The sequence below is a fragment of the Orycteropus afer genome, unplaced genomic scaffold, assembly GCF_000298275.1.
Source record: "Orycteropus afer afer isolate SDZICR_OR568_19922 unplaced genomic scaffold, OryAfe1.0 scaffold00088, whole genome shotgun sequence".
Lineage (NCBI taxonomy): Eukaryota > Metazoa > Chordata > Mammalia > Tubulidentata > Orycteropodidae > Orycteropus > Orycteropus afer.
Genome location: NW_006921675.1, coordinates 4,840,175 through 4,853,558, shown reverse-complemented (window position 1 = coordinate 4,853,558; position 13,384 = coordinate 4,840,175). Strand labels below are relative to the sequence as shown.

The 13,384-nt window shown below is 37.3% G+C and overlaps 1 protein-coding gene across 1 annotated transcript in view; it reads right to left on the bottom strand.

Moving 5' to 3' along the window:
• The window catches only part of PALS1 (protein associated with LIN7 1, MAGUK family member), a 96,968-nt gene that overhangs the window by 59,662 nt on the left and 23,922 nt on the right, over positions 1–13,384 (bottom strand). The window contains exon 2 of the mRNA XM_007942300.2: positions 5,967–6,175. Coding sequence (XP_007940491.1) covers positions 5,967–6,175 — 209 coding nt within the window. The remainder of the gene's footprint in view (positions 1–5,966; positions 6,176–13,384) is intronic.

Below are 13,384 nucleotides of genomic sequence, written 5' to 3'. Positions count from 1 at the left end.
TTGATCTTCACTAGTGTTTCAAGTCGTCTTCATTTTCAGCAAGCAAAGTTGTGTCATCTGCATATTGCAGATGGTTGATGAGTCTCCCTCCAACTCTGATGCTGTGCTCTTCTTCATATAGTCCTGTTTCTCATAGCAACCCCTCCTTGAGTTTCCAAGGCAGTATCACTATGGAAGTAGATTGCCCAACCTTCCTTCCGAGGAGTGGCTGATGGGTTTGAACCTCCAGCCTTCTGGTTAGCAGTTAATGCCTTAGGACTATGCCACCAGAGCTCCTGTTTTTCTCAGATTATTTATTCTCAGATTAACTGCTCAGCATACAGACTGAATAAGTATGGTGAAAAGATACATCCCTGACATACACCTTTCCTGATTTTAAACCACACACTATCCCTTTATTAAAACTTGGACAACAGGTTCTGCATAAGCACAATTAGGCGTTCTGAAATTCACATTCTTCACAGTGTCATCCATAATTTGTTACGATCCACATAGTTGAATGCCTTTGCATAGTTAGTAAAACCTAGGTAAGCATCTTTCTGGCATTCTCTGCTTTCAGCCAAGACCTGACATTAGCAATGATAGCCCTCGTTCCATATACTCTTCTGAATCCAGTTTAATTTCTGACAGTTCCCTGTATGTACTGCTGCAACCATTTTTAAATAATCTGAGGCAAGATTTTACTTGTGTTTGATATGAATGATATTATTTGATAATGTTAATATTCTACTTTATCACCTTTCTTTGGAATGGGCACAAATATGGATCTCTTCCAGTCAGCTGGCCAGGTAGCTATCCTTCAAATTTCTTGGCATAGGGAGGTGAACACTTCCTACTTGTTGATGTGTCTCAACTGGCATTTCACCAACTTCTGCAGCCTTGTTTTCAACCCATGCCCTCAGTATAGTGTGGATTTCTTCCTTCAGTACTTTTGCTTCTTGATCAAATGTTACCTCCTGAATTGGTTGAACACTGACCAATTCTTTTTGATACATTGAGTGTATACTCATTCCATCATGACAAACAGAGAAAAGATTGAAGTTTTCAAGGATTTCATTTTACTTCGATCCACAATCAATGCCCACGGAAGCAGCAGTCAGGAAATTAAATGATGTACTGCACTGGGTAAATCTGCTGCAAAAGATCTCTTTAAAATCATAAAAAGCAAAGAGGTCACTTTGATGATCAGTTGTGTCTGATCCAAACCATGGTATTACCAGTCACCTCATATGCATGTGAAAGCTGGACAAAGAAAAAGGAAACCAAATAAGAATTGACACATTTGAATTATGGTGCTGGTAAAGAACAATGAATACTCATATACCATGGACAGCCAAAAGAATGAACCAATCTGTTTTGGAGGAAATAGAGCCAGAATGTTCCTTAGAAGCAAGAATGGCCAAGACTTCTCATTTACTTTGGACATGTTATGAGGAAGGACCAATCCTGTGCAAAGTACATCATGCTTGGTAAAGTAGAGGAGACAGAATGACTCGGTGGCTGCAATAATTGATTGGCTTAAGCATATCTACTATGGTGAAGATGGTGTAAAACTAGGGAATGTTTAGTTCTGTTACACAGAGTTGCTGAGTCAGAGCCAACTCAAGGCACCTAACAACAATTTGCCTAGATAATATATGCTTGTCTTAGTTATCTAGTGCTGCTAAAGCAGAAATACCACAAATGGGTGGCTTTAATGAACAGGAATTTACATTCTTACAGTTTACGAGGCCAGAAGTCCAAATTCAGGGCACTGCCTCTCCAGGAAGGTGTTTTCTCTGTGGGCTCTGGGGGAAGGTCCTTGTTTCCTTTCAACTTCTAGTCCTTGGTTCACTTGTGATCTTCATGTGGCGTGACATCTATCTTCTTCTGTCTGTGCTTGCTTTCTTCCATGCCTAATCTGTTCCTTTTTTATCTCAAATGTGATTAAATCCAAGATACCCTACATCAGTATGGAATCATTAACATAACAAAGAAAATCCTGTTCCCAAATGAGATCATATCCACATGTATAGAGATTAGGATACCACCACACATTTTAGAGGGGACACACAATTCAATCCATCTTCCAAAACTGGCCACATTCAATTTAAAACTGTTAATATGACTGTATTCCTACTATTGAGCTCATGAAAGACAGGAACTGTATTTTACTCAGCTTTCTATTTTGGATATTGGCAGAATGCCTGGCAAACAACACTCAAAGAAGGAAAAGAGGGCAGGAAGTCACTGATGTCTCCTTTACCTTTATTCCCTAAATAGGGATAATATGTCATAATAATTTATTTAAATATCCCTTCACTGCATGCTCAACTGCTATAAAGAATCTTATATCTGGATAATTACAATGGGATCCCAATTATTCTGTCTCCATTCTTACCTCACAGACCTTGAATAAAGTTATTAGAATAATACTTTAAATTGGAAGACTGTTCATATCAAATGTCTGCTTAAAATTCTTCCATAGCTCCACAACTGCTTATAGAACAAATTTCTTGCTTTAAACTTTTCTTTAGAGTGATTTTTTTTTCCCCATTAAATTTGGGAAACATATAAAAATGTAAGTAAGAAAATAAAATTACTTATTTATTTACCATTCACAGATATCTTAGTTAATAATTTATTGTTTCTTCCAATATCTTCCACATGCATGTTGGAGCAGGATGTGTGTGTGTGTACAAATATCTATATTTTAGTGGGTGCCACGTTAAATGTCAAATGAATCAAGGTTTTTGTTCTTTACAATAACTAATTCAACAAGTTCAAATTAGTATCAAATTCATATTTTCTCTGTTCCCCCTATGACTTTGTATTTTGTTACTTACTTTCTCCTATTTTATTATACTAGCTAGTATTTCCAGAAAAATGATGAACAGCAGTGGTGAGGGTAGAGAGATTCTTGATCTTGTTCCAGGCTTAAATGTCAGTGTCTTGGATGTTTTGCCATCAGGAAAGATGCTCCCTATTAATTTCTCATATTATTCTTTATCAACAATATGTGTCTAGCTTTCTGAGCATTTTCATTATCAAGAAAAAGAAAACTCCCTTTTTTCAGATGTCATTTCTATACCAAATTGATCATGTAGTTTTCTCTTTTCCTCTATTCATGTATTCATTTAAAAATATTTACTGAAGTAGATCCACAATAAGATAAATTTAATTTTGTTGTTGTTGTTATGTGCCGTCCAGTCCACCTGACTCATAGTGACCCCTCCTTGGGTTTCCGAGGCGGTATCACTACAGAAGTAGGTTGCCTGACCTTCCTTCCAAGGAGTGGCTGGTGGATTTGAACTGCTAGCCTTCTGGTTAGCCATCAAGTACCTTAGGCACTATGCTACCAGAGCTCCTAAATTTAAACTTATTAATGAATATAACTTATCTGGCCTCCATGATTTAGACTGTATCTCTTCAGATCATATTTTACACATTTAACCATTGTCCAGAAATGTGCCAGGCTTTCTTGGTTCCAGGAGTCCCTAGGTAGTGCAAATGGTTAACGTTCCTAGCTATGAACCAACAAGTTGGCAATTCAAGTCCACCCAGAGACACCTCAGTGGGAAATCCTGGCTGTCTACTTCAGAAAATCAGCCACTGAAAACCCTATGGCACACACAGTTCTACTCTGACACACATGGGAGTGCTTTGAGTTGGGGTCGACTTGATGGCAACTGGTTTTTGGTTTTCTCAGTCACTATCAGCTTTGTAGCCTTTGACAATGGAATGTCTTTTTCTATTCTTGGTCTTCCTGGTAAATTCTCCATCATCCTTCAAGACTTAGCGAGGAAATCTCCTCTATTAAATTTTCTTCTCTATTATCTCCCCCCTTTCTCCATCCCTACTCCACAGAATTAGCCACATCTCACTGTGTTTTTGGCATCTAGATTGTGATTATTTACTGATTCTTTCTTCACAATGATAGTTTAATTCTTCATTCTCTGGTTGATAGACATCTCGGTTAGTTCTAGTTTTGGCTATTATTTGGCTGCTATGAACATTTGTGTTCAAGTCTTTGTGTGCATGTTTTCATTTCTCCTGGGTACACAAGGAGTGTAACTGCTGGCCACAGCATATCGATACATCAGCTTTAGCAAATATTACCAAACATTTTCCAAAGTGTTTATACTTCACCAGCTATGTATGAAGTATATGATCCAAACCCCCTTCCCCCCTTTCCTAAACTAAGAAGTCTTTTTCTTTTTTCTTAATTCACAAAAGTTCTTTATACATTCTGGACACAGATTTTGTTATATATATATATATATATGTATCTACACATGCACTTTAGTATCTTAAAAATCAAGTAATCAACTATCATTCCTGGTCTGGTGGCTTGCCTTTTTACTCTCTTAAAGGTGTCTTTGGAAAAAGCAAAAGTTCAAATGAAGTCCAAGTTCTCAACTTTATAAAAAGTTAAATGATCAAAAAACTTGTTTATGGGATGGGAGGGGAGGGGAAGGAATGCTGTTAGATAGAAAGAGATAAGTACTGATTTGGGTGAAGAGAAGGGCAATGTACCAAATGTGAGTGACCAATATGGCAGCATTAAAGATGAGAAAGACAGAGAGGTACATGGGAGGTACAGACAAATATGAACCCTTTTGCACATACAGTACTGCATTGTCAGTGAAGGCAAACATGGGTATATGGATGGATAGATGGGTGGACAGGCTGAACGATTAGGTATGTCTATGAAATGGGGAGTGTATCCAAGAACATATATAGGGTTGGCAGACAATGGTCCTATAAGTTTATGTGAATGATCAGAATTCCCAGGTGTATAGTAGAGCTGACAAGGGGCAAGGTTGTGGTCACGGCTTGGTCACAGCCAGCTACCCAGAGGGACCGAGTAGTTGAACCTGCGGGCTTGGGACCATAGTCGCAGGGGACATCAAGCTCAATTGGCATAATATACTATACAAAACACTGTTCCACCTCCTACTTTGGCGAGTAGAGACTGGGATCTTAAAAGCTAACAAGCTGTCATCTAGATGCAATGATGGGTCTCTCCTCGTCCAGAGCAAAGAAGAATGAAGAAAACCAAAATTCATGGAAACAATTAGTCCTAGCGACTGGTACACCATCTGATCTGCAGCCTACACAACTATGAGACCAGAAGAACTAGATGGTGGCCGGCAACCAATGTCATCCACTTGGAAGGGGATCTATGTAGGAGATCCTTGATAGAGAGGGAGAACAATGTGGAACAAAACTCAAAATCATTTGGGGGGAAAAAAAAAGCTGGTGACCAGGTTTGCTGGTCTGATAGAGCCTGGTGGAACCACTGAGACTATGGCCCCTAGCTGCCCTTCAGGTCTGGAATTGAACCCACACCTGTGGTTTCCAGCCAAACAAAATATAGGCATATGAGTTAAACATTTACCTCAAGTAGATACACTCCTTGGAGAGAACAATCATGGGAGAAAGAAGGGCTGCTTTTGCACAGGGAGACAACTCAGGGGACAGGAGTTATGCAGGGATGGACACTGGGAAGAGGTAACTATGGGGAGGAAGTGGGAGGGGAGCTGTTGCATTGTGGTAAACTGTGGTCAATGACATGAGACAAAGTATATGTACACTGCTATACAGAAAGTGAATTTGCTCTGTAAATCTTCACCCAAATCACAATTAAAAAAAAAAAAATTTGTTTATTAGCATTCATTAACAAATATCTTAGATCATCAAAAATCTGGTCCTTTAATAATTCTGACAAATAATCTTTCTTACTATTCAAATTTGTAATTTTATATACAAACTTAACTCTTCATGAAATAGAGTTCTGCTTCTGAATTAAGTATATATTCTTTCAGGATAAAATGCATGCAGCAAATTTTTTGATCACAGTTATTAACATGTGATCAGTACTATTTTATTCAAACACACTTTGTATTCACATCAGTGTTTTCAATACTGCCTTACTATCACTAATAATTACCTTGTAGATGTCACGAGTTGTTCCAAATACATACCTCTTGTACAAGATCTTGTGCATTGGAGATAAGAGGAAATGGAGGACTGGCCTTGTTCATATGTACTGTGACAGCGTTGTGTATCTTAAATGCATTCTGGAAATCTTTATTTTGTACAAGTTGTAAAAGCAGTGAAATATCCTCCTGGCTCTGAGAATCTACCAAAGTATGTTGGATGTGTTTAAGTGAAGAAAACAAGTCTTCCACTTCTAGTAGGAGAAGGAAAAGTTATCCAAAAATTAATCTTTTCAGTCTTAATTGAACATGTGTTTTAAAATAAAACTTCTTGAATTAGTAACAATTTAAATTAAAAAAAAAATGCATCTTTGTGAGTGCCAAATCATTGTCATTTCACTGGATTTTAAGTAAAATTCCTTAAAAATTATACAACAGAATAACTTACATTTTTAAAAGTATTTTAATTATAAAACTAATGCATGTCACTGTGTGGGGAGGGAGAGAAGGTGATATGGAAAGTTAAAATCACCAACAATCCCATCACCTAGAAACAACTTTTTAAAAAACGTCTCAGGGTATTTCCTTTTTAATTCAACAGTGTATATCGTGATTATTTACTACATACCAGAGTCTTTTAAAACATAATTTATAATGGCTACATGATATTCTATTACATGACCACACCATAATTTATGTAGCCATTACACTAAAGTTGGGCATTTAGGGTACTTTCAATATTTTGCTAAGTAATAATTCTCATTTTCATACATAATCGTCATCTGTGCTTATAAGTTTGAGATTCTGATGTTTCCTTAAAATAATTCTAAGAAACATTTTTAAGTAAAAGAACCTGACATTTTTAAAGCCAAATGGTGTTCTAGGGAGGTTTTACTAATTTACATTCCAGTAGTGATATTTTCACCAATATTAAATATCATCATTTTAAAAATATCTATTTTCTTTGATTAATAGGGAAGGTCAAGTTTATTCACATTTACCAAGCACTTCTTCTGTGCTCCACACATTCTTGGAATACATGAGTAGCCTTAAATTGTATGGAAAACTGTGTGTGTGTGTGTGTGTGTGTGTGTGTGTATGACTGCCTATGAGAGTGCACAGACAAGCATGCATTTTTCTTGGAGAGGGTCCATACCCAGTTACTCAGTCTCATTATCCCTCAATGGTTAAGAACCACTGGTTATCTATGCCCCCCCCAACATGTGTGTGTGTATGCTTTCCCATAACTGTTGCAAGTATTTTTCTAGTATTATCATTTGCCCATTACTTGTATGTGTGGTAGCTTTTACTGCAGACGTTTTCAACTCTTACATGTTAAAAATGATCCACCAACAGTGACTTCTTTCACCAGCTTTATGATTATAAACTCTTTTCCCCAGGCCATTAAATAACTATTTACTTAAATATTTCTAGCTTAAATATCTTATTTCATAATTAACTTTAATCCACCTGGAATTTATTTTGGGCATAGACTTAGGGTGAAATTTTAACTTCATTTCTTCCTCTGAATGATCAACTGATTATTCTAGCACTATGTACTGAACACCAATTGCTGTCAAGTGGATTCCAACTCTTGGCAACTACAAGTTCTGTTAGCAGCTGAGCTCATTAACCATTTGCACCACCTGGGGACTCATCTACTGAACAGTCCTTCCTTTTTCACTCATATATGCTGCTACCAAATTCTTACACATGAGGGTCTGCTTCTATTCAACTGGTCTATCTGCCAGAGCAACAAAGTCTTATTATAGTAGCATGATTGTCTTGGTTCACATATTGATATGACAATCAGTTGCTTCATTTTCAAAAAATTCTTGACTAATATGAATTACAGAACCATTTTTTTTTTTTTTCAAGATACTCCTCATTCTTTTTGTTCTCATTCTTTCAAAAAGAAAAGTGCTACTGAGATTCTGAATGAAATTAAACCTACAAATGAGCCTGGGAAAAACATTGGAAATTATCAGTCCTATTGCACCATTAGCATGAAAAAAATCTCTCCATTTGAAAGCCTTTTTTGTTAGTTTTTTTCAAATAGGACCTGCAAAAGAGCTGTTGATTTTACGTATCTAGTATCATATCACTAATTTACTGATTCCTCTTATGGATTCTAATAGTTCTTTAGTTAATTCTTTACATTCCCCTTTCTCCCCAGATGGAAGGAGCTTTAGTCCTCATTATAAAATACAAGCTCACGTAGTATAGACAGTTCTGTCATGTCAGTTCTAAAGTAAGCTCTCTCTCTCTCTTTTTTTTAGTTTTCATTATTTTTACCTTTTGTTATCAGTATCTTTCTAAATCTGGTCTTTATTTGTCTTTGGAGGCTGGAAACCATTACATCCAAAATCAACAAATTACACCCTGAAACACTGTATGTAGCACATGTTACAATATGATGTACCAAAAAAAAGGACAGTTTTGAGTGCAGTTCATAGTAACTCTGTCATACATCGGGAACTACCTGTAGTTAAAAATGTAGCAAATAAAGGATAGTCAGGCAGCCAACAAACACATGAAGAAATATTCAGGATCATTAGCCACTGTTATTGTTGTTGTTATATGCCGTCGAGTCAGACCCAACTCGTGGCGACCCTTCCTTGGGTTTCCCAGGCAGTTATCACTACAGAAGTAGATTGCCCCATCTTTCTTCCAAGGAGTGGCTGGTGGGTTTGAACCTCCAGCCTTCTGGTTAGCAGTCAAGTGCCTTAAGCACTACGCTACTAGAGCTCCACTAGAGAGATGCAAATCAAAACAAAGGGAGACCATCTTGCCACACCACTAGTAGCAAAGTTCAACAGGACAGAAAAGAACAAATGCTGGTGAGGATGTGGAGCAACTGGGACTCTCATACTCTGCTAGAGGGACTGCCAAATGATACAACCACTGTGGAAAGCAGTATGGCAACTCCTTAAAAAGTTGGAATTAGAAATACTACTTGATCCAGCACTCATTACTAAATATATATCCTAAAGAAGTGAGAACCAGGACAAGAACAGATAATGCACACCCATGTTCATTGCAGCACTATTTACAATAGCAAAAAGATGAAAACAACTTAGGTGCCCATCAACAGAAGAATGGATACCCAAACCATGGTATACGCACAAATGGAATACTATGCAACACGAAAGAATTCTGTATTACAGAATCTGCAAAACACCACATAACGTGGATGAACTTGGAGGACGCTGTCATCGTTATGTGCTGTTGAGTCAGACCCGACTCATAGCGACCCCTCCTTGGGTTTCCGAGGCAGTATCACTACAGAAGTAGATTGCTCAAACTTCCTTCTGAGGAGTGGCTGGTGCATTTGAACTACCAGCCTTCTGGTCAGCAGTCAAGTGCCTTAGGCACTGCGCTACCAGAGCTCCCTTGGAGGACACTGTGCTGAATGAAATAAGTCAGTCAAAGAAGGACAAATATAGTAGTAGTTCATTATTATAAAAGCCAAGGAAAGGTTTATATGGAAAGAAACTTTCTATTGTTGGTTACTAGGGGTAGTAGGAGTGGGGAGGGAACACTGCAAAAATGAAAAGAAAATAATAAAAATAAACAAATAAAAGAAAAAAATGCATGGAATGGGAAGATTAGAAAGTCATATCTGTCATTAGAATAACCTAAGTTGTGACTCAGAGTTAAGATAAAACTGGAGAGACAACCAGAATTTAACCATATGCTAATATCCATCTACAAGACTAGATAAGAACATGGAATGACAGATATAACATCAAACTCAAGGAGGTTGATACAGAAGTAACTTGGGTTCTAGCAATAGTTTGATCACTTATTAGTTGTATTATATTATCACTGGGCAACCTACCTCAAGTCTCTGGGCCTTTTTTATAAAATGAGGGGACACAAATTTGAGTTTCTCAAATTTGTGTCTTTTTGCTCAATACAGCAACACAATAACAGAAGCTGACTACTAGTAATTTAGAGGAGTTTACACATTCTACCAAGAAGCTCTGGTGGCACAGTGTCTAAGGCATTTGACTGCTAACCAGAAGGTTGGTGGTTCAAACCCACAGTTGCTCCACAGAAAGAAGACAGGGGAATCTACTTCCAAGATTTACCACCTCAGAAATCTACCTAAATGAACATGTACATTTAGGAGGAATTTCCTAAACATAACATTTCCTCACACAAACCTATGTTTTAATTCACTTTTTGAATGCTACTTTTATATTGCCGTATTTTGCTTCTGATATTTTAACCAAATGTCTTACATTTTAAATATTTTCTGAAGAGTATTTTATTTCATTTCTAACACTGTACAATAGCATATGATAAGTAGGTCCCTGGGGAAGGTTCAGCAAAAGCAGCTGAAAATGTACTTTCTGTGGTTGTAGAGCCTATGTATCTTTCTGAGAAATGTTGTAAAACATCTTCAATAACATTGCACTTGCCTGGGTAACCAAGTAGTATAACAACATTAATATCATGATTTAAGTGGAATGAGAAATAGTTTTCAAAATAACTTATCAGCAGTATTCATGACTAATTTAGCTGGGAAATTTTGTAGATAGCATCCTTAGGAAGGAAAACTGCCCAAAGTACTGTCATCCTTCAGGCTGAAATAAATTTCATTTAAAATGTTTAATGAACAAGTGAAAGAGATTAAGTTACCAGGCACTCTTAGATGAATCTCTAACATTCCATTAAATATGGTAGCTTGACCAAGAAGACCTAAAGCACATGTACCTAAAGCAAGGAATTTTTAAGAGAAAATCTGAGATACTAAGCAACATAGACCCTCATGACAAAATTAGTATTAATTACAAATAAGCTCATTAATTGGAAGGAAGATAAGAACAATGTTGCCTCTGTCCAATAACAGCCTGGTCACATAAACCAAAACCAAACCCACTGCCACTGAGTCGATTCCTACTCCCAGCAACCCCCACTGGGTTTCCAAGGCAGTAAATCATTACAGAAGTAGATTGCCCCATCTTCCTTCCATGGAGTGGCTGGTGGGTTTGAACAGCCCACATTCTGGTTAGCAGTCAAATGCCTTAGGCAATGTGCCACCAGAGCTCCTTAAAGGTCACATAGAAGGGTGTTATTTATCATATTAGTCTTAAAATATCATGATAAATGAAATAACTTCATTATCTTCACTCAGTTCTCTATTAATAAATTCCAAATGGAATTCTAACAATCGGTCTTTTCTTTCACATTAAGTATGATGTCATAATGAATCATAATTTTTGGTAACATCAATCTAGGGATTCTTGTTTTGGCACACATTCTCATTCATATTTTGGTTTCATACAAGATTCTTATTACTTTCAAAGTTCAGACAATTTGGTTTAAAAACCCAAAACCAAAACCAAACAACACTTTGTTTCTGGTACATCTGTTAAAACACTTCACAAATACATATTATTCAACAACAGTTTATTGTCTATATACTCAAAGAAATGTTCGTTCTCTGGTAGGGCAATTTAGGTTATACCAGTTATTTTTTTAAAAAAAAAAAAAAAAACCTAGAAACCAAATCTAAGCTCTTCAATAATTTGTACAATTTTAAAGGGACTTTTGAAAGACTAATCAATCAGCAACTAAATTAGTCCCAGTAAATATGTACACTCTTCTGTAATAAAGATGAAGACCCAGAGACAACAGAAGTATACAAAAGTATACAAGAGACAGAGAACAGAGATCCCCTCTCATACACAGAGAAAGACTAGAGATCCTCTTACCCACCCCCACACACAGAAAGAGAACAGACACAAGGAGAAAGAGCTGCATGGACAGAGAAATAGAAGAGGAAATAACCACAGAATGAGACTAGCACTAGGCCAGGTTGGGAGTGGGCAGAGAGAGATACACAAAGCTAGGCAAAATGGAGGGTGGGAAGAGAAAGGGACACTGCAGAGGTAAAGGCAGAGGTTATTATGTTATGTGCCGTCGAGTCGAACCTGACTCATAGTGACCACTCCTTGGGTTTCCGAGGCAGTATCACTACGGAAGTAGATTGCCCCATCTTCCTTCTGAGGAGTGGCTGGTGGATTTGAACTGTCAGCCTTCTGGTTAGCAGTCAAGTGCCTTAGCCACTATGCTACCAGAGCAGAGGTAAGCATAGCAAATCTGGCTTTGGTAACAAATTTCCTAGCAGGAATTCCTTCAGTCTAAATTCTCTATCCTGAGTTGTATCTATTTTCTGTTACCTGTTTTTAAGTAAAAATTTTTAGAAATTGTTTTAAATATCCATCATCTTCACTAACATTTCATATCATACTTAAATTTTATTATTTAATGTTAAAAGAGGAGACATGTGATTTAAAAGAAAATCAACATTTAGCTGTGTAATACAATTAAGCAGATAAATACAAACATAAATCCATAAATCTACCCCTGAACAGGTTTCCTCTCTTGGCAGGCTAACATATAAAACAATGAAGACTTTAAAATAGCCAAAAGAAAGAAAGTAACAAGACTTGCTCACTCTAAAAATTCTCTCTTGAAACATTCTCTTAGCCTTAAGCAGCAAGACTGGGCAGCCAGAGGGAAGAATTTTTTTGGCTGTAAGGATAAACACTAAAATAATCCAAGGAAGCTGAGGAATCTCCATCCCTGGAGATCTTTCAAAGCAACCATGATAACCATCTCTTCTGGATTGGCTCTGTTTATTTTCACTTCTTGCTGTCATTTACCCCTACATGAAAGCAGACAGTTTGTAGAGCTCTCTTCCAGTATTAAAATTCTTCCTCTTCATTGTATAAATAATACCAATTCTTTTAACTTATCCTCAGAAATTTCTAGATTACAATCAACTTCATGACCTTTATCCTGAAACTTGTAAGATTTCTTTTCCTCTACACTCTATGATCAAACAGACTAATCAGATGAGAGACTTAATATTAAATATGAAGAAATCCTAGGTTTTGAGTATATCTATCTGGAGTTCTGGTGGAGTAGTGCCTAAGGTATTTAACTGCTAACCAGAAGGCTGGTGGTTTAAAACCATCAGCTACTCCTCAGAAGGAAGGTTGAGCAATCTACTTCAGTAGAGATACCGCCTCGGAAACCCAAGGAGGGGTCTCTATGAATCAGATCCGACTCTGCATTGTGTTGCATTATCTGTTACTGTTGTCGCTAGCTGCCCTAGAGTCATTTCCAACTCACGGCAGGCAGCCCCACTTGCGCAGAGTAGAACTTCTCCACACAGCCTTCAAGGATGTGACCCTTTGGAAGCTAATCTCCAGGCCTGTCTTCTAAGGTACCTCTAGGTAGATTCAACTGGTAACTCTTTGACTAGTAGCTGGGTGATTAACATTTGAGCCACTCAGGGACCTACCAATATCTATCTGCTAGACCAACACTTAAAAGCTCATTTGGGAAATCTTTGCTTAAATAACTTTTTCATTTAATAATACAAAATTCAGATCTCTAGGGAGGCGGGGCAAGATGGCGGACTAGGCAGAAGGATTGCACAGACC